The sequence below is a fragment of the Eubalaena glacialis genome, chromosome 1 (genome assembly GCF_028564815.1).
Source record: "Eubalaena glacialis isolate mEubGla1 chromosome 1, mEubGla1.1.hap2.+ XY, whole genome shotgun sequence".
NCBI classification, from domain to species: Eukaryota; Metazoa; Chordata; class Mammalia; order Artiodactyla; family Balaenidae; genus Eubalaena; species Eubalaena glacialis.
This window is the reverse complement of record NC_083716.1, coordinates 127,142,542-127,168,710: the sequence shown is the minus strand read 5'-3', so window position 1 is coordinate 127,168,710 and position 26,169 is coordinate 127,142,542. Positions and strand designations below refer to the sequence as shown.

Here is a 26,169-nt window from a genome sequence, read left to right as displayed (position 1 = left end):
GTAGATAATACTTGTTTTTAAAGAAATTACAGATTATTATTTTTAATAACAAAATGAATCCAGCGTAGCTTCTTTGCCTAGTAAAATATTCATTGTGCCATGTTTCTTCCATGACAAATCATAAAAATTCCTCTATAGATCTTCTTTTAAAAACCAATTTCATGTCTATTTTATGAATTTATTCTTTTCTAAAACATGCTATTTAAAACTAGAAATCATAAACATACCTCAGAGTATATTTTTCTAGCATGATATGCCATTTTCTGATGTTTTATTTTTGAAATGATTATTAACAACTGTGGTTGTCTTAAGAAAATGTCATTAGTATTCCTTTTGTTTCCAATTTTATGGCAACTGAAAATGCCAAGTTGACCGTTTTGGAAACTGGAAAAAATCATAAATAAAATAAAATTTTATCAACTGTAATAATTATACACATCTACTTTTCCATCTTATGTGAATTCTTCAGAGTATTGACATTAACGAAGACTCAGCAAAGATAGAAGCTCTGATGCTCCAATTCCTTCCTGCTTGCCTTGCTCTCCTCTGCCTTAGTTTTGATGTGAAAGAAAATGTAATCAGTAGCTGAGTCTTTCCTCCTTCAATTCTGGGTGTTCCTACCAAAACTGACAAGTCTGCCATCTGGGTGGTTATATTTGTAATGTGGACACCTGTTGTCTATGAACTAAATTGGAGCCACAAGCTTATTCCATATAATATCTCCCACAATTTGCATTATCTCATTCAATTTCCAACTGCTACAGGCAATAAAAATAAAATATCTCGTGACTACAAAATAATATCAGTTCACATGAAGTCTATAAATTGAGTGACTGAGCAATAAAAATCATAGTTTAATAGGGTTTTTATTTTTATTTTTTAAATTTTTGGCTGAGTTGGGTCTTTGTTGCTGAACGCGCGGGCGTTCTCTAGTTGCAGCTAGTGGGGGCTACTCTTCCTTGTGGTGCGTGGGCTTCTCATTGCGGTGGCTTCTCTTGTTGCGGAGCACAGGCTCTAGGCATGCGGACTTCAGTAGTTGAGGCTCACGGGCTCTAGAGCGCAGGCTCAGTAGTTGTGGCACATGGGCTTAGTTGCTCCGCGGCATGTGGGATCTTCCCGGACCAGGGCTCAAACCTGTGTCCCCTGCATTGGCAGGCGGACTCTTAACTGCTGCGCCACCAGGGAAGCCCTAATAGGGTTTTATAGTTCTGATTTTTCTCTGATACCAAGAGCAGCAATGAAGATTTCTAGAACCAAGATTTAATAATCAAACTGTCAAGCAGTCTAAGAAAAACAAAACACCTTTTGTGAATATGAAACAGTCTGATTAAGAGCAATACATATTCTTTTTTTTTTAAATAAATTTATTTATTTATTTATTTATTTATGGCTGCGTTGAGTCTTCGTTGCTGTACGCGGGCTTTCTCTAGTTGCGGTGAGCAGGGGCTACTCTTCGTTATGGTGCGTGGGCTTCTCATTGCGGTGGCTTCTCTTGTTGCAGAGCATGGGCTCTAGGTGCGTGGGCTTCAGTAGTTGTGGCACACAGGCTCAGTAGTTGTGGCTCGCGGGCTAAGAGCACAGGCTCAGTAATTGTGGCGCACAGGCTTAGTTCCTCCGCAGCACTTGGGATCTTTCCGGACCAGGGCTCAAACCTGCATCCCCTGCATTGGCAGGCGGATTCTTAACCACTGTGCCACCAGGGAAGTCCCCAAGAGCAATACATATTCTAAGTAATGGTGATATTACTGTGTATGATAGTTATAATTATTAGATTAATACTACTACAGTTTGACATAATGATTTCCAACCTTGATGTGGATGCATTCCAAAAGCATTAAAAAGCGGAATTAATTCTAATCCATCTAAATTTTAGTTTAGTTTATTACTTTAAACTTTTTATTTTATATTGGAGTATAATTGGTTAACAATGTTGTGTCAGTTTCAGGTGTACAACAGAGTGACTCAGTTATAGTATACATGTATCCATTCTTTTTCAAATTCTTTTCCCAATTGGGTTGTTACATAATATTGAGCAGAGTTCCCTGTGCTGTACAGTAGGTCCTTGTTGGTTATCCATTTTAAACATAGCAGTATGTAGATGTCTATCCCAAACTCCCTAACTATCCCTCCCCACCCCCCCATAATTCATCCAAATTTTAAAATCAATGCCTACCATATAACAGTTTGAGGAAACAGTGGAATTCAAAAAATTAAAGGAGCAATATTAGGATATAGGACTGGAAAGTCCTATAAAGGTTGCTAATGCAGTCTCTAGTATGTTAGATAAAATTTGGTATAATATACATTGAACACTAGTATTGTGCTTTGTTCTTAACAGCTAGTGCTTATACTCGGCATCTTATAGCTCATACGCCCAGATTGGATGTATCTTGAATTCCAGATTGGATGTATCTAGTGGCCTGTGTAACATCTCCACCTGGATGTCCAAATGGGTACCTCAAGCTTAACTTGTCCAAAATGGAATTCTTGATTCACCACCACCAGATCTAACACTAAATCTTCTCTCCCCCCATCTTCCCCACATCGTGTTAAAAACCTAGAGGCAGCATCTTTGATTCTTCCCTCTCCTCCCACTTCATGAAGTTCTGCTAGTATAACCTCTACAATATATCTTGATTCCAGCCACTTCATCTTCACTGCTACCATCCCACTGGAAGCCACCATTATCTCTCTCTCAGGACCTCAGAAGCCTCCCTGAGGCTGGTCCTTCTCTACACAGCAGAGTGATCCTTTAAAAACTCAGATCATTACCTTCCTTTGCTTAAAACCCTTTAATGGCTTCCAGTTACACTAAGAATCTAATCTAAGAATACAGGCCCCCTGGGGCCAGGCTTCCTAGATTCCTGAGCAGCTCTCAGCTCATATGGGCCTGCTGACTTTTCTCCTCCTACCCCATCCCCTTACTCACTTACTCTCTTTATCTGAAAAGATCCTATTTGTTTACCTGTTTATTTCCGCCCCTTGGAATGGAATCCCCAGGAAGCAGGGAAATTTCTGTCTTGTCTTGTCTTCTACTCTGCCTCTCCAGCACCTAGAGTAGTACTTGGTATTTAGTGACTCCCGATGCATGTTTTGAAAGAAAGAACAAACATTGTTGACTTTGTTTCTTTTTATTAAAACCTAGCTGTGACTTTTTTTTAACTCTACTTTCTATATTGGGCTTAGAGTACATAATGACTTTACCTAAATGTAAGTGTAAATTATTTGTTTGATTTTAATAAACAAATTAATTTGTTTATTTGTTGTACAAATTTGTTCTACAAATAGATAGCCTCCACCACACTCAGTATAAAAACAGAAACGAGAAAGATGATTCTCAGAAAGACACCTCCGAAAAAATATGGACTAGTTCTGACGGGGAAAAACAAGTCCGTGCACATTCAGCACCTGAACCGTTAGCTGAGAGCCAGGAAGAAGTTTCAAAAACTGAGAGTGAGGACAGACTCACACCCCAGCCAGGTGATGGTAAGTCTTGCTTCCATTTCCAGGATCCAAATAATAACCATATACGTAGACACATCATACTGTTAGTAGACTTGCGATTACTACCTTGTTCCAGATTCCTTGTATTCCCTTTTGTATTAAAAATACCAACTACTTGTAACTACATACCAGATGGCTGGAAGAGCAGAGCTGCTGACATTCAGATGTTACACAGAGAGCTAAACCCATACGTGGCCACATGTACTATCTCAGGCCTGTTGCCCGGCCTGCACCGAGCCTGGCCCATTCTCCCGATGAGAGGGTGGTTTTAATGTTTGGGGGTTCCTTTGGACGCTGTGGATTGTTGTAAGATTGACAGATTATTAACAGCCACTTAGGAGGTCATTAACCCTTCACACATGAATTTCTTTTAAATGGCTACAATTAATTGGCATATTTTATATTTAGGGTTTTGAGGGTTTTTTTTTTTAATAATTTCAAGACTGTGAATCATGACTGTGTTTGGAACCAGCCATGTAGTATCTCAGATTTATTTACTTTTTTGTGGTTTCCATTCATCATTTATAGCTGTGATGGTTGGCAAATACCAGCCTATATGTCATACATCACTCTTTATGGGCCAACTGGCAAAAGATTGTGAGTACTTTTGGGTTATTTTCTTTGTTACTCAGTTGGTGACCATAGTAACCCACAGGTTGATGTTCTCATTATAACAACCCCGAAATGGTTGGGATGGACTGTCAGTTTTTCTTTTAAGGTAGTTGCTGTTAAACATAGATAATTTAGAGTTGGATTCATAGCTGTAAAATGAAATGTTCGTTTAAGTGTTTCTGAGCTCAGGGCATCCTCCTTTCTTCTTTACTCAGCTCTCCTTTCCTCTAATTCCTCAAGGTCTTCCCAAAACTATCTTACAGTGGATCCTGTTTAGATCTGTTAATTTTAACGGCCTTTAAGTAGACAATGTAGACGCAGACTCTTTGTCTCTAGTTTCCTTGTTCTTGCTGTGACAGTCCCTCCAGAAGCTGTTGCTCTAGGATAGCGTGCTGCTCAGTTAACTAAACATCAGACCCAGAATCAGCAACTGGCAATTGTCATCAGCTGGGCCATGAGTCTCTCCATCTATGGCAGGGAAATACTACTGGCTTATTAGTTACAAATTGGTCCCTTGATGAAGATATATGTTAGCTTTACTTACACATACTTTTCAAAAATCACTAGACTTTTATTTATTTATTTATTTATTTATCGGAGTATACTTGCTTTACAATACTGTGTTAATTTCTGCTGTACAGCAAAGTGAATCAGCCACACGTATACATATATCCCCTCTTCCTTGGATTTCCTTCCCATTCAGGTCACCACAGAGCATTGGGTACAGTTCCCTGTGGTACACAGTCTGTTTTCATTAGTTATCTATTTTATACGTAGTAGTGTATGTATGTCAATCCCAATCTCCCAATCCACCCTACCCCCCTTTTCCCCCTTGGTATCCAAAAATCACTAAAATTTTAAAAATTCTATTCTGCTAGTGAAACTTGCATTGACCTCATCCAGTAGACAATGTCAGCATTTCCCCCATACCTATTCCCTCTTCTCTTTTTTTTTTTTTTTTTTTTTTTTTACTTCTCAAATCACTGGGCTGAGACCGCCACAAAAGCGATATGCTTCACGTCTACTCACTAACATGAATTCCCTTGAAAAACAGAAGGAAGACAGAGAAGGCACATTATAGTAAAATGCTTCTTCTACCCACATATGCTCTTTTAGAACCAGAGTGGTATATACCACGCTGGAACTGTAGTTTCGTTCTAACTGGAGTTCTAGGGGTCTGGAAGGATGGCTGTATCTTCAAAAGATGCATTATCTGTAGTTTCAAACCATTGAATTATACTTCATGAAAACAATGAAAAGAAAAATATGTTCCCTAATGTAGCTACTAGCTACCAAGAATATCAACTGACTTGGAGTTGTTCTCATAATGCTTTTTATCAAAGAATGACTTCTGATCTTTAAGCATTAATGCATTAACCGTAGTTCTTCAAATCTGGAGACACAGTGATTATGAGATGCACTTACTTTATGTACATTATAAAAAGAAAAAAACTCTGTCAATTAAGCTACGACACAATAAACTAGTGATAGCCCAGACTAGATCATAAAACCCTCTGTTGCTTTGACATCACTTTCATTTGTTCTGAGGGATCTGGCAGTTTCTCCTGCCTTTGCTTGCCTTGCTTGGCATGTAATAGGCAACCCTTTTGCACATTTCAGTATTCAAATATAAAATATCTTTCTCTGTTTGCAGTGATCTCCCTTTCTTAGGTCCCATGAAGCACTTGGTTATTCCTTGGCAAGAATAAGAAATTTCTCAATGAGAAATTCTGGTTATTTCTCTGGTGATGCATATTTGCTTCTTTAATAACAAATTTATGCTCTTCTGCTCTGTGTCCAAGTTTTTGGTATACATGATAACTTTTCATTTCAATCCCAAACCATAGTGAAACATTTTGAAGACATTTTAAAGGTAATTAAACTCAATACTCAGTAACAACAATGCTTGTATCTCAAGTGTAGTGTCGAAGTGACAACGATATTGTAGTTATGACTAAGCTTATGCTCAGGCAGTGACAACTACCTCACAACTGCCACCTGGCCAACCATGGTTGTAAAATGCCACGATTATTGACTGTAAGACATGCCAATTTCAGAGATGTTAAAGTGTGGAAAAAATGTACATTTTGAATTTATGAAATATGGGAATAATCCACAATCCAAGTTTGTAAAGTGACTGATGCCTTGATTAGAAAAATTAAAATAGATGACATTGCCAAATAGAATATCAAACAAATCATAGACTTCTAGATCTGGAAAAATACCTTAAAAGGTCACTGAGGAACTACGGCAGAGGTTAAGAGCACAGGCTCTGGAGCCAGATTACTGGTCTCTGTTGCTAGTGGCCTTGGGCAGATTACTGTGCCTCAGTTTCCTCCTCTGTAAAATGCACTACTTAATTTCTGAGAGGTGTTAATATATGTACTTGGAACAGTACCTGGCACATTTTAAGTGCTTGATAAGTGCTAACTGTAATTATTATTTAGATCTGCTTGAATAACCCTATTCCTCTTGCAGAATATATTGGTCAGTAGGACTGAGAAAGGAAAAATAAAGAGGGATTATCAGAAACGAGGCTTCTCCACTCCTCTCCTTTTGTGAATGTGAAGCACCAGGCCACAGACCATCAGTCATTGAAGTGGCCCTCGACATAGCTGTATTGCTGCTGATAATGAAAATGGTGCTCATTCAGTCTTAACTTAAACCCTCTCTAGCAACAGGAATAGATTCCAGAAGCCTTCAAGATCGATAAGGACTCTTGAGGGGCAGGAAGCTCTCCCTTATGCCTGACTCTTATCTTTTTAGCGAATACTGAATTTCTTTTTTTCTTGTTGGGTCATTAGCAACAGTTCAAAGCAACTGGTTACCATATAAGCCAATATGCTGTTAGCTGGCCTACCATGTTTTATTTCACACCCAGACACATGTACTTTGTCAAATATGTTGATATATTTGTTATAGCCATTTTATCACCCTAACCCACGGAAGATAAGAATAAGCTGCTTTGGACAGAGGGCAGATTCGCCTTCAGGTTCTTTTTTATCTTGTTTATTAGAACAGTTGAAGAGTTCGGACACTTTGCCAGTGTGTGATACCTTAATGTTTTGTGCGAGTAAGAACACTGACCGGATTCACGTCTATACTAAGGTAAGCATCATGTGGATTCTGGAAACATACAAAAGGCTTCCTTTTTTCATGTTTCAGTGGAGATAATTAATTTTATTAGCAATGAGATAGGCATCGAGTTCTTTTCCTCCTTAAAGCTAATTTTCAAATTCCTCTGTTAAATCTAAAGGCAATGAGAGGTAAACAGCATAGTAGTTAAGAGTGTAGACTTCAGGGCCAGGGTGCCTCAGTTCAAATCTGTCACTAACTGTGGAATCTTGGACACAGTACTTAACTGCGCTGTGCCTCAGTTTCCTCAACTGTAAAATACGGAGGAGTTGTTGCCAGGACAAAATAAGCTAATTCCTGGAAGGCACTTAGCGCAGTGCCTGGCCGTCATGAGCTCTCTCTCAGAGTTGGCTCCTGCCCTGATCCTGCAGCTACAGCAGCAGTAGCGTCTTTACAGAAGCCTAAGCCTGCCCATCCGTGTTGAGTAAACCCTAGGAAGCTTTAATAATATGATTGCTCCTATTCCCGCCATAGCCCGGGTTAGCAGCGCTCAAACTTTTCAGGACCTCTTTGCACTCCTAAAATTTGTTGAGGACCCAAAGAGCTTTTGTTTATGTGGGTTATATCTATTGATATTTACTGTTTGAAATTAAAATGGAAACACTTTAAAATATTCGTTTAAGAGTAAGTCCATTACATATTTATAGAAGAAGCATATTTTTATGAAAACTAATTATATCTGCCAAAACAAAAACAGTGTTGAGTGAGGAAAGTGACATTGTTTTACAGTTTTAGCAGTTTCCTCTGAAGTCTCAGTAGAAGACAGTGGGATTCTCAGATCTGCCTGTGCATGGAAAACTTCACTGTACATTCATAAGAGAATGAGAGTGAAAAAGGCCAATGATGTTGTGGTATTATTATAAAACTCTTGTGACTGTCTGGATCTTCTGAAAGGGTCTTGCAGACCATGTGAGAATCTTTGGTCGAGATTAACTAGTGTGAGTGTTTGAGAGAAAAAATTGCTAAGATTATGAACGCTTTTGTTTGGTCTACAGTTTCAAACCTCTAATCTTCATAAGTATCATAAAATAGTATTTGTGCATTTTTAAACTCATGGGTCGCCCTATTGAAAGAATGCCTTTTTGTCCTTTTTTTGTTTTGTTTTGTTTTGTTTTGTTTTTTGGCCGTACCACACGGCATGCGGAATCTTAGTTCCCCGACCAGGGCTAGAACCCTCACCCGTCCTGTCCTCCACAGTGGAAATGTGGACCCCTAACCATTGGACCACCAGGGAATTCTCAGAATGCCTTTTTAAAGATAACTTAGGTTGGAGCTGCCCAAACTCAGTTATGGGTTTTCTGCTAACCCAAATATTAGATACAGATAGATGGTGTACCACATAATAATCTTCAGTTCTAATTGAATATTAGAAGATACTGCTAGAAGATTAGAGATGGCTAGGATCGTGAATGCCAGAAGCCCCAGGCAGCCTCCACTGTGGGACCACCACCAAGAGCGATACTGAGAATGAAGACAGGACACGTTCCCCTTAAAGGCTTGGACCTTGGTCCACCACGTGGACCCTCTAGACGCGGGGAGCACCGAGGACCGCTCTGCTCACCTAGAGGCAGGTCTAAGTGCCTTGTGCCCCTCATATGGGGAGTTCCAGGCTGTACTTCTCAGACCATCGTGTCTACACGGTCTGAGAATAACAGAGAATGGATCCCCCAAGGGCTGGAAGGTCCGGAAGCCGGAAGGCGGACCCCAGGGAGAGCGCATACAGGAATTCAGAAGCCCTTAAACTTTTTACTCTCAGTGAAGCCTCTGCATCCTGGGTCATCTGATCCGGGTGTTTCCCCCTTGGGTGGAGACCGGAGAGAAACTGCAAACTCCTGGTGGAGAGTGGAGTGTGCCCACCGCCAGGCAAATACCGTGGCCTCCCTGACCCACATTCTGGCTCGAACGCCCCGCCTGTGCACTAGTCTCAAGTGCATTTTTATGACTCTTCTAAATACTTACATGTCCCCTTGCCATGAAAAGTTGTTCAATCAATTTTCTCAACCTGAGACACTAAGCAGATGAAATGTCAACAGGGATTTTCATAGCTACAGGAGAGTTCGGATGAAAGCTTTCCTTTTTACCTTAGGAGATCTGAAATAAAATCTAGAAACAGAAATTTGGATAAAAACCCTAGTTCAGTGCCTAAAAGAGCACACTTTAAAAGGAAGAGCAGTAACAGATGTTTAGCATCTTATGTTAACAGTGTACCTCCAGAGAACTGTTCATTTCAGCCAGAATCCCGTGTCTAATGCAGAGTTTAGAGTAACGATTACATATCTAAACTTTAATCACTATGTAAGTACTTTTTGTATGTTTTTTTTCCCAAAGTGATTGTGGGAACTGTAACATTACCTTTTGGCTGAGAGAATTCTACAGAATGTGGGTTCAACTGTTGTTTATACAGTAGATTTCCACATACAGAGATTCTTCTTTCCCTTTGTAAAAGAAATACTTCGTATTTAAACCGCGTATTTGACTGACCACACCCCTCTGCATGGGATCATTTACCCTTAAGATTGAATGCAGTGGGGACACTCAGAGGGCGTGAGAGCCTGGCCCTCCTTCTCCACTCAGTGTTCTTTCACTGAGTGTGGGTGGAATCTTGTCTAGAATGAGCCGCCTCAGTTTATCTTTTAGGAGACTGGGCATGCGATGCCATAATAGAATTCTTTACTTTTAAAATAATTATTAGTGCCTACAGACAAAGTGGATTAATAATGCCTTCCTAATCTATAACCAGGATGGAAACCAGATGAACTGTAATTTCATTCCTTTGGATATAAAATTAGACCTTTGGGAAGATTTACCAGCAAGCTTTCAGCTGAAACAAAATCGCTACCTGGTAAGAATAGTCCTGCGCGTTTGTTCTAAATGAAAATTTGTGGAGTAATTTTAATGACCTTTTTTGAGTTTCATAAAAGCAGAGCACTTTGTGGCCCGTTGCAGAGTCAAATCACTGGTTGCGTTTTAATCAGTCCAGGCATTGCCTATGAATTACCCCCGTGCTAAGAATAAACATGAAATCTGTTTCCTTGGCAAATGATCACACCTAGGGTTGCTGTTTCTGTGTATAGAATCATCCTCACATCATTTAATTTCTCATTCACAGGATTAGCAACTGTGATGTTTGCGTCTGACAGAATCACCTTTTATCTTTGTAGGTTAAGTTCTAACACTGACAATCTCTGAGTGCAGGGATAATACCACGTGGGGCGACGCCATTCGTTGCTGCAAGCATCTGTGTGCAGCCGCAGGCCACATACCCGCTGGGGAGGCCTTAGTTCTCATCTGTGGCCGATTTATCTTCACTGCTCAGAAGGGTCAGCATCGCAGGGGCTGAGCCAGCATGCAGTGTACCACTTTTTACAAGAAAATAGTGATTATGTTTTTGCCCTTTGAGCTGAAATGAAACATTGCCCTTGGTTGGCTGCACCTGTCTCAAAGGAAAAGGTAGCCATGAGCTATTTTCTTTGGTATCATGTAATCTTGATTCTCAGATTGCCAGAAAATAGCCAATTACCTATAACTGACCAGTAAGTAAGAGTAATGGTAACCCTAATAAAATGTGCCAGACTTATTATTGATGGCTTCTTTCCTGTGAGAATTTAGGGAGTCAGGTACAAGCGATGCTCAGATGTTGCACTGTGAGTGTCACCACACAAGACCCACTGTCCCCAAGACCAGTTTTGCCTCGGCCACTGGTGGGGTGTGTCCTTCCAACAGCCAGACCACTTTTGGTCTCTATGTGCATTAAGGACATAGGCTGAGTGTCCTGAAGGGTGCCTTTAGAGAGTCTATGGCTTAAACGAGACCTATGCAGAACTGGCCATAGATAGTTCACAATAAAGATAGAAAAACTGCCTCAAATTGAAGAAAGCCTTGAACTGTGAAACTCAAAGCCTATTTTGGGGATATAATAAAACATCAGTTTTCAGATGTTATAAGTAGCCTCACTTTCAAAGGAAGATACCTGGCGAGCTGTACACTCTTTTCATTATCTCATTTTCTGCCAGATTTTGAGGTTTGTTCGAGAATGGAGTAGTCTAACTGCTATGAAGCAAAGGATAATCAGGAAAAGTGGGCAGCTGTTCTGCAGCCCAATTCTTGCTCTGGAAGAGATCACAAAGCAGCAAACCAAACAAAACAGTACCAAAAGGTATGAGTTGTCTTTCTTTATTTTGTACTTTATTACTTGTCATAGTTATTTCTACAGGAGGGTCTAAGGCATTTTATTAACCACTAATGAAATCCTGATGAGTTAAGAGAAAATTATACATAAAATGACAGCTTAAGATATTTTGTGAATTTGATCATATCTGCTGGAAAAGATCAAGTGGTCTGGATCTTGCTCACTATGGGTCCTACTCATCAAGGGAGAGGCCAGAGTCCCAGGTTGGTCTGAGCTGTGACCTGCCCAGCCTGGGCTACTGGTTAACAAGAGGAAAACATTTCCCTGATATAACAGTGGAGCCTGCCTCTGGGCCCCATCTGCCCTTCATTCTTGGAGTGTGAATCTTGGGTGCCATGCAGCATGGGAGCTGGTTCTGTTTGATGTACTACCACGCAAGTAGCAGAAGGTAACAATTATCATGCCCATGGTTGGACACAAAGTAATAGGAAAGGTTAAATGTCTCACATTTGTAACTGTTTTGCCTTTATCATTATAGGTCCCTTTCTAATCTCTGTACACTACCTTTCCTTTCTTGGCATCATAATCATCTTTGCCTCACTCAGACATCCCCTTGTGTGATCTAAAATCCCCATTCTCTGTAGACTCTTTTTCAGCATGAAGCAAAGATTCACAGGAAAAGCAGTCAGCCATTCTACACCCCAACTCTTGCTTTGGAAGAGATCACAAAGCACCAAACCAAACAGCAGCATTGGCAGAAAAAGCCCCTTCCTTTAGCTCTTGCTGTCTCCATATACCTGTAATCTCTCTTCATCCTCACATTCTATCATTTTATGATCTCTAGCTTTTTCCATGCACACAGGTGAAAAAAATCCATCAATGCTATGTGAAGGGGTGCAGCTGGTTAAATACATTATATTGCAATACTGTGAAAATCTCTTCAGCTGTTTCAAAATAGGGCTGTGGTATATTCATACGTGAGAACAAGGAACGATGTTTGTGATAAATTGTTAAGGGTAAAAATAAGTATAAAAAAAGGATGGAGACACAAACATATAATTGCTATCATTGACATAGTAAGTGTCGGGGAGGATACCTTAGAAACATGTATCAGAGGTTTCTCTAGGACATTGTTCTCAAACGGGGCAATTTCTTCTCTGGGTAGCAATCTTGTGAGACATTTTTAGACTGTCACGATTAGGGGATACAACTGGGAACATCTAGTGGGTAGAGGCTGGGATATTGCTAAAAATTCTGCAGTGAACAGGACCAAACAGTTACTGATTTCAAAATGTCACTAGTGCACTGTTGAGAAGTTTTACTCTATACCATACGATTAGAGGATTTGTGGAGATGGTAGGGACTTTATACCTTTTGCTGGGATTACAAACTCATGCGAGTAAAAACAAAGCAAGGAACTGTAAATGAATGAATGAGATCAGGTGTAAAAGTAGAAAAGGATGGGGTAGGGAGCGGAACTATAGCAAATTAGAAAGTACATAACCCATCTAACATCACTCAAATTCAGATTAAAAAATAAAACACTGTAAGAGTCAAATAAAGCCTTTTGACTAGTTGGATATATCCATGAGCTGCCAGTTTTGGACTATCGCCTCAACTATACTGGTTGAATTTTCCCATGAGTGTGTATTACTTTATGTAAAAAATACATTAAAAATATATGTGTGTATTTATACATACACACACAAACCTACACATACATATACACACACACTTAACAAAAAAACACGATGCCTATTTTATTTTTCTCAGTACTTCTTCCAGTCCTCTCCTTTTTTCATTTTTATAACCACAGTCTTAGTTGAAGTATTCGTCTTCTACTTACATGATCATAATTCCCTTCCTAACTGAATTTACAGCATGTCCCATTGTTTCTTCTCCAGCAGACATGGAAGCACCACCTAAGAAAGACGGCTGGTCAGGTGTAAAAGCAAAAGTCATAAAATCAATACAAAACCAAGTCAGACACACAGTGTTATTTATAAAAATATATGTAGGTGATATATTAAAGGTAAAACTATGTTAACAAGCAGCGGAGTAAATAATCGGATTTGTATTTTTAAGAGCTCACTCTGGCAGCAGTTGGAAGATTAGATTGAAAGGGCAAGGCTCGAAGGGAGACAAGTGGCATTAGCTTCCTATGGCTGCTGTGACAAAGTACCACAAACTTAGCAGCTCAAAACAACAGAAATTTATTATCTCACAGTTTTTAAGTCAGAAGTCTGAGTTGGCTCTACTTGTTTCTCTGCTCTGGATTTTATAAGGCTGAAAAAAAGATGGCTGGGCTCTTACTGATAGTCTGGGAAGAATCCATTTCCACACGCATTCAGGTTGTTAACAGAATTCAGTTCATTGTGGTTGTAGGACTTAGGTTTCCTTGCTGACTGTAGACTGGGAGCCACTCTCAGCTTCTAGAGGCTTCTTTTTAGTTCTAGCACATGGGCCCCTACATCTCAGGATCAGAAGTGGTGTGCCAAATCCTTCCCATGCTTTGAATTGCTCCCTCTCTTAAGGTCAGCTGATTAGTAACCTTAATTACATCTGCAGCATCCCTTTACAACATTACCTAGATAAGTGTTCAATTGAATACCAGGAGACAGGACTCCTAGGGAGCTATCTTTAAAATTCTGCTTCCCACAGAAGTTAAGAGACTATTACAGTAGACCTGGAAAAAAAAGATGAGGGCTTTTATTGAGGCATTAGTAATGGGAATGGAGGAAAGAGAGTAAAGAGAGCTGTTATAGAGGTAGATCTAGAGACCTTGGTCACTGATGAAAGAGAGGTGGAGAGAGGGGGCTCCAGGGACATGGACTTAGCAGAGCCATGAAAATGAAACATGTGCACCTGCAGAGGGGGATGCTTTGAGGAAGCATGCTGATTCTGGCTGTAGAACCCCAGTAAGTCTCAGTAAACTGGAGTAACTGTGTCTCTCTGAAAGCAGGTATGAAACATGGGGCTACACAACAGCATTGATTGGAAGTCTATATGAGGAGCAGTTAGACATTGGATGCCTTGCCTTCCCACTGTCCTGTATAGAGAAACTGAACCAGAGAGGCACCAGTCTTGGAAACACCAGCCTCAGTGGAGATAAAGGGAGAGGCGTTATACTGGAAACTACACTCCCTAGGTCCCTTTCTTGGCTCAGCTGCCATACCAACAGCCACATTTTACTTTCTAGGCATGAGATTAGAGGATTCATCTCTGAAAAGATGGAATGGCTTCAGAATAAAGACACATGTATACTAATTTTCAGGAATTCTCCCAAAAGCAATGGCTAGATCTCCCAACATGATTATCCTCCAGTGGCATCCACTCATTTGCAGGCTGCATCCAAGCTCAGAGTTTGTAGTCAGCTTTTGAGCAGCATCTCACTCTTAAATATAAATAGAAGCCAAGATCACCAGCCATTGTTTAGGTTCCTAAGTGGGTTTCCACTTGTCAAAGGGCAGGTCTGATTCACTTGGAAACGTGTGGGTTTAGAATGCCAAATTTATCCTCTAGCCACAGCTGATCTCTAAAGCAGGTCAACAGCCTAGAGCCCAGCACTGTTCTTTCTTTTTTTTTTTTTTTGGTTGTACTGGGTCTTAGTTGCAGCAGACGGGCTCCTTAGTTGCAGCATGTGGGCTCCTTAGTTGTGGCATGCATGTGGGATCTAGTTCCCTGACCAGGGATCGAACCCGGGCCCCCTGCATTGGGAGCGCAGTCTTAACCACTGCACCACCAGGGAAATCCCGAGCCCAGCACTCTTCTCATTGGTTCAGGTCACCTTCCAACTCACTCCTCTTTTATTGCAAAACTTGCCATCTCCTCCGACCACCCCCATCCAGGAATTACTTGAGTGGACAACATTCTTCCTTCCCTATTTGTCAAAATTCGGATTTACCGTAATCCTTTTGAAAGTTGGTATGCTTACATGAACTTCTTAGCAAAACTCAATGGAAAATTAAATATTGGAAACGCAGCTACGTTTGAAAAGTTGCCAGCAACCCACTTTGGGGTTGATTGATCCATTTCTTGTGGTTTCCAAAAATTTGTACTTAAACCTCTCATAGGAAGTAACCTCTGGTTATTTTTAGTTCTTAAATCTCTGAATAGATTTCTCAGAATCTTTTTTTTTTAAATTAATTAATTTATTTATTTGTGGCTGCGTTGGGTCTTCGTTGCTGCACACGGGCTTTCTCTAGTTGTGGTGAGCGGGGGCTACTCTTCATTGCGGTGCGCGGGCTTCTCACTGCAGTGGCTTCTCTTGTTGCGGAGCACGGGCTCTAGGCACGCGGGCTTCAGCAGTTGTGGCTCATGGGCTCTAGATCACAGGCTCAGTAGTTGTGGCGCACAGGCTTAGTTGCTCCGCAGCATGTGGGATCTTCCCAGACCAGGGCTCGAACCCATGTCCCCTGCATTGGCAGGCGGACTCCCAACCACTGCACCACCAGGGAAGTCCCAGATTTCTCAGCATCTTTTAAAGTTACTAAATTAAGTTCTAAGCTTTTAAACATTGAATAATACCTGAGGCAAGGCTTAATATCCCATTGCCCATCAAAGCTAGAAGCTTTTGAGTTCTTTTAGAATATGCTGGAATACTTTAGCAAAGTGCTTTTGTCAAGGGAATGAAATGGTTGAAGATAGGAGCGGGGAGGGAATTTAGGAGCTAAAAGGGCAAGTTAAAAAATACTTAAAGAATTCACTGTGATTCTTTTTTTTGCTTTAAGAAAGACACACAAGTAGAAATGCCAACATGTGAAAAGATAGTCATCCTTCCTCTTAACAGGAGAAATGCAAATGTAAAGCTATAACAAGATACCTATCACCATTAGCAAAGATGTTTTTAACTGATATGCCCTGTGCTAGTGAAAGTGTGAGGAAACAGGGGCTCTCCATTGCTGGTGGATGTATAAATTTGTACAAAACCAGAGGAGAACAATTTATCAAAATCTTTCCAAATTTAAAGTACCCAAGATCTTTGACCCAGCATTTCTACTTCTGGGAATTTATTCTACAGATACTTCTTGTGTAGAAAAAACAGGGATATTTGGGATGGGGATATTTATTACAGCATTGTTTGTGATAGCAGAGACTGGAACAATCTAAATGGACATTAGTCAGAGACTGGTAAGGTACATCATATGGTTTGTCGAAATGATGAAATAACATGCAACCATTTTAAAAAATAGGGCAATTCTATGTGTGCTAATATGTAAAGATCTCCAAGAGGTATGTTTAGGTAAAAAGAGCAAGGTGAAGATTAGTGTGTATATTATGCTACCATTTGTTTTTAAAAATAAAAAGTATAATGGGGAGTGACTGCTAATGACTATGGGTTTCTTTTTGGGGTGATAAAAATGTTCTGGAATTAGATAGTGGTGAAGGTTGTACAGCCTTATGAATATACTAAAATGCACTGAATTGTAAACTTGAAAATGGTAAATTTTATGGTATGTGAATTGTATGTCCATAAAAATACAAAGAAATAAAAGTTATACACCTATACACATAAAAAATGAACTATTTCTAAAAGGATGTATTGAAAACTGGCAACAGAGGTAGTTTGGGGAAGGGGGGAGAAAAGGATGGGAATGGAAGGGAAACATTGTTCACCATATAAAGCAGTGCATGCCTTTAAAATTGTGAAATATGTGCATGTATCACCTCATCAAAAAATTAATAAACTACTTTATAAAAAGGAGGAAATCTATTAATTACTAAATCTACTTCAACAACATAAAAGCAAATTTCTAAAATTTTACCTGTAACTGCACAATTCCGTTGTGATTTAACTTTAATTTTATTGTCAAGCTACCAAATGAAGAAGTATTTGAGAATATGAAAAAATGCATGTTTAAAGTAATTTTTAAAGAAAATTGCAATAGTTGTAAACTACTAGAGAAACTAGGCCATGCTAATTAGAAGGAATTAATTGGGTAACTGCGTTTCACCTACTTAAATTCCCCCGTCACCTTTAATTGGAGTAACTTTCCTCTTTCCTGCCAGTCCCTAAACCATTATGTGGTATTGATCGTGTTGTGTAATAAGGTTCTGAATCCCACATCAAGAGTGGCTTTATTTCAGTGGAAGATTCCAGAAACTCTATATGAGCTGATAATAATGGAAACAACCTTAAGATTACAGACAATGTGATTGAACCTAGTTAACTAAAAAGAGAATCACTTTATCCGAATACACTGATACACTATTATAACTGATTAAGGTGATGTGAGGAGCCTTGAAGAGAAGACCAATAGGGAGGTAAAAATGCAGTTAGAGATTTTCTGCACAGCTTGGCAAGCAGTTTACTTATGGCTGTCAGTGGTGCATGTATTTGATCATTTCTTATTCCTACACCCACGCCTTTTTTCCCCTAAGTGAAAATTTGTCCAAAGGATATTGAATGACTCTTGAATTTCTTAGGAAAATAAATCTTGAGAAAACTGATTTGGAACAAAGAGATGTGTTTCCTACATGTGGAGACCAATGTAGAGGGAGAAAATTCCATTCCCTAATTTAAGTATTAGCACAATGAATAGACTCATATTTTGCTTTTTCTCCTATTGCCTTCACACGGAGAAATGTGAACGTGAAATAGAGAAACTCTTATAGGAGAGAGGAAATCTACTTCACATGTATTTGTTTTAGATACATAACCAAAGAAGATGTTGCTGTAGCCTCAGTGGACAAGGTGAAGAATGATGGGGGCCACGTCCGTCTGATCACAAAGGGGTCCAGGCCAGGGGGCCCTTCTACAAAGTAAGGGGTTTTTTTTACTTGTCAGGCATAGTATTACTAAGACTATTCCTTTAAATTTATGCTTTCATTTTCGTAATAATACTTTACCTTTGTGTGGCCACTTTACAGGTTACAAAAAGCTTTTACAATGTAATAGCTCTTCTATCCTCCTAGCAAACCTGTGAGGCTCCTGATGCCCTCATCTTAGAAATTAGAGGTAAAGAAGGATCCTGAGACCAGGTGGGTCAAGTGACCTGCCCTAGGCCACTAGATGCTAGGAGAGCTGAGGTCAAATCTGGGCTCTGCCCCCCAATCTTGAGTTCTTACTATCATAAATAGTTTTTCTTTTAACACTCTAACAAACAGCCATGGAAAATGAGCAAAGCAGCTATTGTAATTCCCATGTAGGACTTTTCAACAAAATTGAGTAATGTACCTTTTCCTTTTCTTCTAACAAATGGAGTTTATGTCCTACCATGTTTCATCTCTAATTTTCATTCTATCGACTCAGAGTTTACCCATAGGTGCGTATTTAGCAAGTCTCCTGTTCTAATTCCTATCAGCACTGTTAGCTCCCTGGCTCTGTCACTTAATGGATATGAATGATCTTTTTCCTGAAGGCCAGCAGAGGCCGGAAGAGAGTGTTCCTGGAAGCCTTGGTAACGGCCTCTCGGTCCTAAGGAGGTGTGTGACCTGACACATCTAGAGAGCAGGGTAGCCACTAACTTTAGCTGAGGTTTTCCATCACCCTGTCCTTTCCCAGCCTAAAGAAGCATTTTCTCACTTCTCATTTTCCTTCTCGAGAGTCTGAGTGTGTAACTTGAAGACATCTAAGTTCCCAAGAGAGGCAGCATATTTGTTTGCAAATTTATTTTTTTGAACACAACATTCTTTATTTTACTTGCCGTGGATTAGAGAGTGCCGACTATAGCTATTTCATTTCCACACTGAATCACAAAATCTGTGGGCCCCATGTTTACTGTTTATCAGTATAGAAACTTTGAAGACCTTTAAATGAAGTAAAAATTACATAGAATAGAGTAAGCCTTCATTAGTTACCTAATCAATATTTTTCTCATTCTAGAGAATTTTTTGAAGATGGAGCTTGTGTCCCATTTCTAAATCCCGGCACAGCCCAAGCTGATCTCACTGTGAAACCTACATCCAAAGGCTATTTGCAAGCTGTGGATAATGAAGGAAATCCACTTTGCCTTCGCTGTCAGCAACCCACTTGCCAAAGTAAGCAAGAGCATAAAGCAAATGCTTGGGATTCACGGTTTTGCTCTCTGAAATGTCAGGAGGAGTTTTGGATTCGATCTAATAACAGTTACCTGCGAGCCAAAGTATTTGAAATTGAACATGGCGTGTGTCAGCTATGTAATCTGAATGCACAAGAACTCTTTTTACATCTGAGAGATGCCCCTAAAAGTCAGAGGAAGAATCTTCTGGATATTACCTGGACCTCAAAGCTCCCGTTAGAACAGGTAAATTATAATCATGTGACTGATAGAAGGCAGCATTGCACTGAGTGATGAATACTGACTCACTAACTTTCTTTTTTTAAACTTTTTAATATGGGAATTTTCAAATACATATACAAAAGTAGAGAGAATGATGAACCCACATACCCGTCACCCAACTTTAACAGTTATCAACATTTGGCCATTCATCTTCCTCTGTCCCTCACCTCAATTCTTTCTCTCTCCTGGAATTATTTTAAACCAAATTCCTGACAGCATTTCATTTCACCCTTAAATACTTTCATTATGTATGTCTCACAGGTAAAGACTTTCTTTCTCCCTCCCCCCCCTTTTTCTTTCTCTCTTTTATTTTTTATTTATTTATTCTTTTAATTGAAGTATAGTTGATTTACAATGTGTTAATTACTACTGTACAGCAAAGTGACTCAGTTATACATATATATACATTCTTTTTTTAATATTCTTTTCCATTATGGTTTATCATAGGTCTGTCTCTCTTTTAAATATCCCAATATCCATTATCACACCCAACACAACTATAATTCCGCAATTATAATAAGTCCGTGTTTGGTTTCCCATATTGTCTCAGAAATGTCTTTTTACAATTGCTTTCTTCAAATTAGGATCAATATATGACCCACACATTGCATTTGGTCATTACGCCTTTTACGTTCCATTTAATCTCTAAGATCACCCCTTCCCTTTTTTACACCATAAATTGTTACATTTGCCTTTAGGATTTCCCACATTCTGGATTTGTCTCCCTGTATCCTCATGATGTTGTCTGACATGTTTCTCTATCCCCCTGATTTCCTGAATAATGGTTATAAGATCTAGAGGTTTAATTAGATTCTGACTAGATTATTTTGGGAAGAGACCTTAACAGATGGTACGTTGCATTGAGAGGGACTTATGGTATGGTTGTTCTGCTTTTCATGGTGTTAATATTGAATGACAAGGGGTAAACAGATAACCCCCAAAATGTAGTCATTACAATGAGAAGAAAACTTCTTATGTTTATCCCATTGTAAAATGTAATTCATGACAAAAATAGTATTCTTAGCACACTATTCTCAGTATTTACTTTGACTCCCAAAACTCAGTTGGATTTCCAGTGTTGTGATCTAATAAGTACTAAATTTCAAACTAGAGCAAAATGTGTAATTTTGTAGTAAGCTTAGTTTTGAAAAAAATCACTCTCCGTCTGCTAAAATATTGGATAAGTTCCAGCCGGGTAGTAAAATCTTATATTTTTATTTAACTAGTATTGCTGAATCATGACAGAATTAATAAGCATTTCTGCAAAGATTAATTAGCATGACTTTGTTAGGGAAATACACTCTTCCCCTAATGTTATCCAGAGTTCCTGAAAGATCCTTTGGTCTAACTGGTGAGGGTCATGTCACACCCATCCCGGAGATGTCAGCCAGACTCACTCCAGTTGCTGGTGAGGGACATGTCACACCCATCCCAGAGATGTCAGCCAGATTCCAGTCACTGGCTGCTGCCTCCATGTGGAGGCTTCCGGAAGACACACAATGGAATGACTCAAGAACATCTTGAAAGCAGTCTGTCCAAGAATGCAGAAGTAACACAGTATACATCTAAAAGAGAAGCGTTCAGAGAATAAGGAGCACCACAGGGCCCAGCTGGAATGACCAGTGGGAGAGGGAGTGATTCTTTCTGGAGGTGAGTTTAGGATGTTGAAGACTGGCCCCAGGTGATTCCGAATTACTGGGAAGAATAAAGAAGCACCTTCTGGATTACAGAATCTGTCAGAATGGAGACTGCTTGGCACAGAAGAATCGGTTACAAAAGACAGAACCAAAATGGATTTTTTTCCCTAAGAATATGCCATTTGCTTGATGCACAAGACTGCCATATGAAGTCTCCTCTGACAATGTCAACCTCAAAAATAAAAATCATTATATATCTTCTAACAGAAGTTGGGAAGTTCAGTATAGAAGAGAAAGTCAGTCCATCTGTAACAGAGTTAAGGTGGACAAAGGTTACTGCTCCAATTTGCTGCTTCCTGGGGCTGCTCTTAGGCCAGACACTGCTGTTAAGGTCCCTGAGCCTTCCATGGGCCTGACAACTTTCCTAAAGCACTTTAGAGCTATGTCACAGATTCCCATGGCCAGCAGCCTTGAAGTTGATTATAGTATCTTCCTTGTTCAAGACCAAGGAACAAGGAAGATATTATAATATCGTCCTCACACTCGTCTTTGTGATATTTAAACAACTCTACGCTGCTATGTTGTGAGCTGGTTTTACTACCTCAGATAAAATGCTAAAATACATCCCGTTTGAATGTAGGTTATCATTCGTTAAATATGAAGTATGCATATACGGACTGGCCTAAATAGTGGCTGCTTTAAATGAACATCTTTGTTTATTCCAAATATGCAAGCTACAGAGATCTGTTCTAGATATTTGATTCCAGTCCGTGTAACTTAGGAGGTTCGCAGGTAATAGCATAAAAGTTCTGGGTGATCACTATTAATATTAAACTGTCATTGGTATAGTAACAAATGCATTTAGGTCAACAATTAAAAGACTGTCTGAGTCAGTAATATTCAGAAGTTTTTCATTTCTAATCTGTTCTTATTTTTTTCTCAGTTTTGTTTTAGTGACTATATAAACTAGCTCAAAGGTGCAGAAGCAATTGATTTTTCCCAATCTGTCAGAAGGCTTGGTATTTTATACTTGCTTGTAATTTTTTCAAAATGGGTTAGGTAAGGGGGGGAAAAACAACCTTTTTCAGAAACATATTTTTTATTGCTTTCAAATTGCTAACCTAGAGGGTTTTTCCTACTCACAATAAAAGCTATAAAAAACCATCCTAATGTATTTTTCCCTGTGATTCTGCTGTGTGAACATGATTGCACAATGCAGACCCAACAGTTCCCACAGTGTATGTTGAAAATTGCTGATCCTGTGTTCTTATTGCAGCTTAATGAAATGATAAGAAACCCAGGGGAAGGGCACTTCTGGCAGGTGGACCACATCAAGCCAGTGTCTGGCGGAGGAGGACAGTGCTCCCTGGGCAACCTGCAGACCCTCTGCACAGTCTGTCACAGAGAGGTCAGTGCAGACACGTTTGACTCCATCTTGAGATATCAAGTTGAAAATTGTGCATACAGGTGTGGAAGGTTACGTGCGTGAATCTATATCCCTGGTCTGGGATCCGAGATGTATTTTATTCTTTTCATCACTTAACACTTGAGTTTTCTCTTGGGGCCTATGCAAGTTCTCAGTCACAGATGAAAAAGAAACTGCTTCCCTTTCTATTCATTCTAGGACCAGGAAATTTTCACCACCACTTAGAAGAAAATGAATACAACTTACATATTGCATAGTCTTGAAAAGATCCAGATCCTCAAACTAGAAGTTTAGTAAATGGGGACAGTGACATATGTTTGCATCTGCAGCTAAAATGTCCTGAAATATCTGAGAACATTAATAAATTATCTCTAGGACCAACTCAGTTCAACATGCAAACATTACACTGCTGACCTAAATGTGAAACCTGTTAACCTTGGTACATCTTGGAGCAATTACCTATTGCTTAAGAGGAGAGGAAAAGAATGACATAATATTGTCTGTCAACTAGGATGAATTTTTAACAGGCAGTTCAGCAAAAGGTCGTAGGATCTGCCTCTTGAGATATAATCTTAGAAGCATACATTCAATATGCAACTTTGTATCCAACTTTTTTTTTAAAATTATGGCAACATTTAAGCATTTTCCCATTCCCATGATAAGCATTCAGTGTTTATCATCTGAAATGGCTGCATATTGTCCTACTGAATACGTTTCTGCTGTGGTTTATTCAGCCATTCCCTTACTGATGAACACTGAAGTTGTTTACATTTTTTGGTTCATATACGCAATGCTGCCAACCGCATTTTTTTGTATACAATTTTTTACATTTTGAGGTTGTTCCTTAAGATAGATTCTCAGATGTAAAAATCACTGAGTCAAGTGTTTAGACATTTTTGAGACTGTAGGAGATAAATTTTCTTCAAGCTGTTTTCCAAAGGACTACGCTCATGTACGCTCCTTCCACCCCGGCAGTGAACGGGAGTGCCCGTTTAACTGCACTTGTTATTGCCGATGTGGTGAGAGAAGAATTATTGTGTTTACAAAAGACCCTGATGTTTGTAAAACTGCTAATCAATTGTATTTACACCCTTTTTTTTTCTTTCATTTTTTGGCTGTGCCATGCGCTATATGGGATCTTAGTTCCCCGACCAGGGAGCGAACCCATGCACCCTGCGTTGGAAGCGTGGAGTCTTAACCCCTGGACCACCAGGGAAGTCCTACACTTTTGAGAACTGTTCAGATCCTTTGCCAGTGTTCATATCATATGAGCACTTTCTTAGCCTCCTTTTAATATTTCAGATTCCTCAATTTGTTCACAAACATAATATTTACATAAACGGGGTCATCTCATAAGCAGGGCTTTTTATTTATTTTTAGTTTTAACTTTTTTTTTCTCTCCTTACCCCTTCCACCTGGATCACTTCACACGTACATGGACTTCAGCTGGGAAAAAAAGTCATCTGATTTCTCAGCTGTGCAAATTATTAGCACATTCAAGACCTATAAGAAAATGAAGATATAGCAAAGGAGAATGCTGCACCTTCTGTAATCACTTTTTCAGAGTCTTATGAAAAACTTTATTTGTGGGAGCAGCAGAAGAATCCAGTTCTGTTCTACCCCGTTTTGTTTTTTTGCGTTGGCTTGGCTATTGGGTTGGGAAAGGCTTCAGAGCCCAGAGAACAGGAGTGGGCCCTGCACACACTGCATTCTGGGAAATTGCCATGTGGGTGAGGGGAATCACTGCCTCCCCTAGTCCCCAAATGAGGTATTTACCATCTCACTGGGTAGCAAGACAGCCCCCAAAGCTGTGCGTTTTCTCCTCAGCATCTGGTCCTAAGTGAACCTACGACCTCAGAGCTACTGGAGTCCTCTGCTTGTGGCTTAGTAACCCCCTAATGGCAAAGCACTGGTAAATGAGTGTGGTGATAATGTAGATTTTTTTTAACACTAACAGAATACAAAGAGTTTTTGAGTTTCTATAGCCAGTACTTTTTTTCTAACATGTGTACACGTGCATTTTTTTTTTTTTTTTAACTTCTTTTAGAGAACTGCAAGACAAGCCAAAGAAAGAAGTCAGGTGAGAAGACAATCTCTAGCATCAAAGCATGGATCAGACATCACACGATATTTAGTAAAGAAATGAAGTATAAACATTTTTGAATAGAAGATATATGGTTTGTATGCGGAAAATTCAACATAAATTATTTTTCATGTTAGTGTAATTTTTTTTTTTTTTATAAATTTTATCTTATTTTTTTGACTGCGTTGGGTCTTTGTTAATGCAAGCAGGCTTTCTCTAGTTGTGGCGAGTGGGGGCTGCTCTTTGTTGCGGTGCGCAGGCTTCTCATTGCGGTGGCTTCTCTTGTTGCGGAGCACAGGCTCTAGGCACGCAGGCTTCCGTAGTTGTGGCTCACAGGCTCAGTAGTTGTGGCTCACAGGCTCTAGAGCACAGGCTCAGTAGTTGTGGCACACGGGTTTAGTTGCTCCGCGGCATGTGGGATCTTCCCAGACCAGGGCTCAAACCCGTGTCCCCTGCGTTGGCAGGCAGATTCTTAACCACTGCGCCACCAGGGAAGCCCTAGTGTAATATTTTAGGAATGAAAATTTTCAGAACAAAAATCAAGACTTCAACTTCCCTTTTCATGTTTAAAGCTTTTTGTGTTCAATAGCTTTTGAAAGTTCTTAACAGAAAATGAGATACAATACTAAATATTTCTATGATCTTCTTGATTTCGTGCAGACTCTCAATTATGTTTCGGTAAGGTTTTGTTAAGCTTTCAATTCCTTTGACTGTACCTTAATAACAGTATTATGCGTAGATTGTTTTTGAAAAATCTACTCTCAATTACTTGAAAAATACTGCTGGATTAGTATTGGTTCTGGGCTGCTGTGTGTCTGAATGGAACATTGTAAAACCATAAGGGAAATTTTGGAGGCAAATCATCATTATTTAGGACTTCTGGGCCAATTGTGACCTGCCTGCTTAGTATGCAAGAGAGACTCTTGGTCACTAAATGCTGCCAAAATGGGATTGGGGTACACATTTTGAATGTTGTCTTCTTTGTTTTATTTCTTAGCCAATTGTCTATTGAAAAGATGCTTTTGAAAATAAGCTAATTGGACCCATGGTGTGTGTGGACAATTCAGGGGTTCTGGCTAAAGTAATTGTTAAAAATGTTTAAAAACTGAAAACATAAAATGCCACTTAAACTTCATTTTTTAATTAGTTTGTTTTAATGCATAAATCTAGGCATACTGTCAAAGCACCCTTTGTCTCCTGGTTACCATTTTTTGTTCTTAAAATCCTGTTTTATTAAAAGTGTATTCCTGGAACCTCTTTTAAAAGGAATGATGATGATAAAACACTTTATACTGAAACATGATCAGATGGAGATATATGTTAAAAAAGTGCAAGGGTAAAAATAAAAGAGTGATGGTAAAAGAAAACCAAGGCATAATCCT

General features: G+C 39.4%; 1 protein-coding gene across 5 annotated transcripts in view; it reads left to right on the top strand.

The window, feature by feature from the left end:
- Window positions 1-25,443, top strand: part of ZRANB3 (zinc finger RANBP2-type containing 3) — a 263,410-nt gene extending 237,967 nt beyond the window's left edge. For 4 of the 5 annotated variants that reach the window (XM_061183470.1, XM_061183452.1, XM_061183461.1 and 1 more), the window contains 8 exons: window positions 3,289-3,486; window positions 7,133-7,224; window positions 9,992-10,093; window positions 11,265-11,407; window positions 18,032-18,142; window positions 19,206-19,605; window positions 22,555-22,686; window positions 24,752-25,443. In XM_061183470.1, coding sequence (XP_061039453.1) covers window positions 3,289-3,486; window positions 7,133-7,224; window positions 9,992-10,093; window positions 11,265-11,407; window positions 18,032-18,142; window positions 19,206-19,605; window positions 22,555-22,686; window positions 24,752-24,850 — 1,277 coding nt within the window. In that variant the 3' untranslated portion in view covers window positions 24,851-25,443. Of the gene's footprint in view, window positions 1-3,288; window positions 3,487-7,132; window positions 7,225-9,991; window positions 10,094-11,264; window positions 11,408-18,031; window positions 18,143-19,205; window positions 19,606-22,554; window positions 22,687-24,751 lie in introns of those variants that run through there. The other variant, XM_061183488.1, reaches the window with a different exon arrangement.
- Window positions 25,444-26,169: the final 726 nt, after the last annotated feature.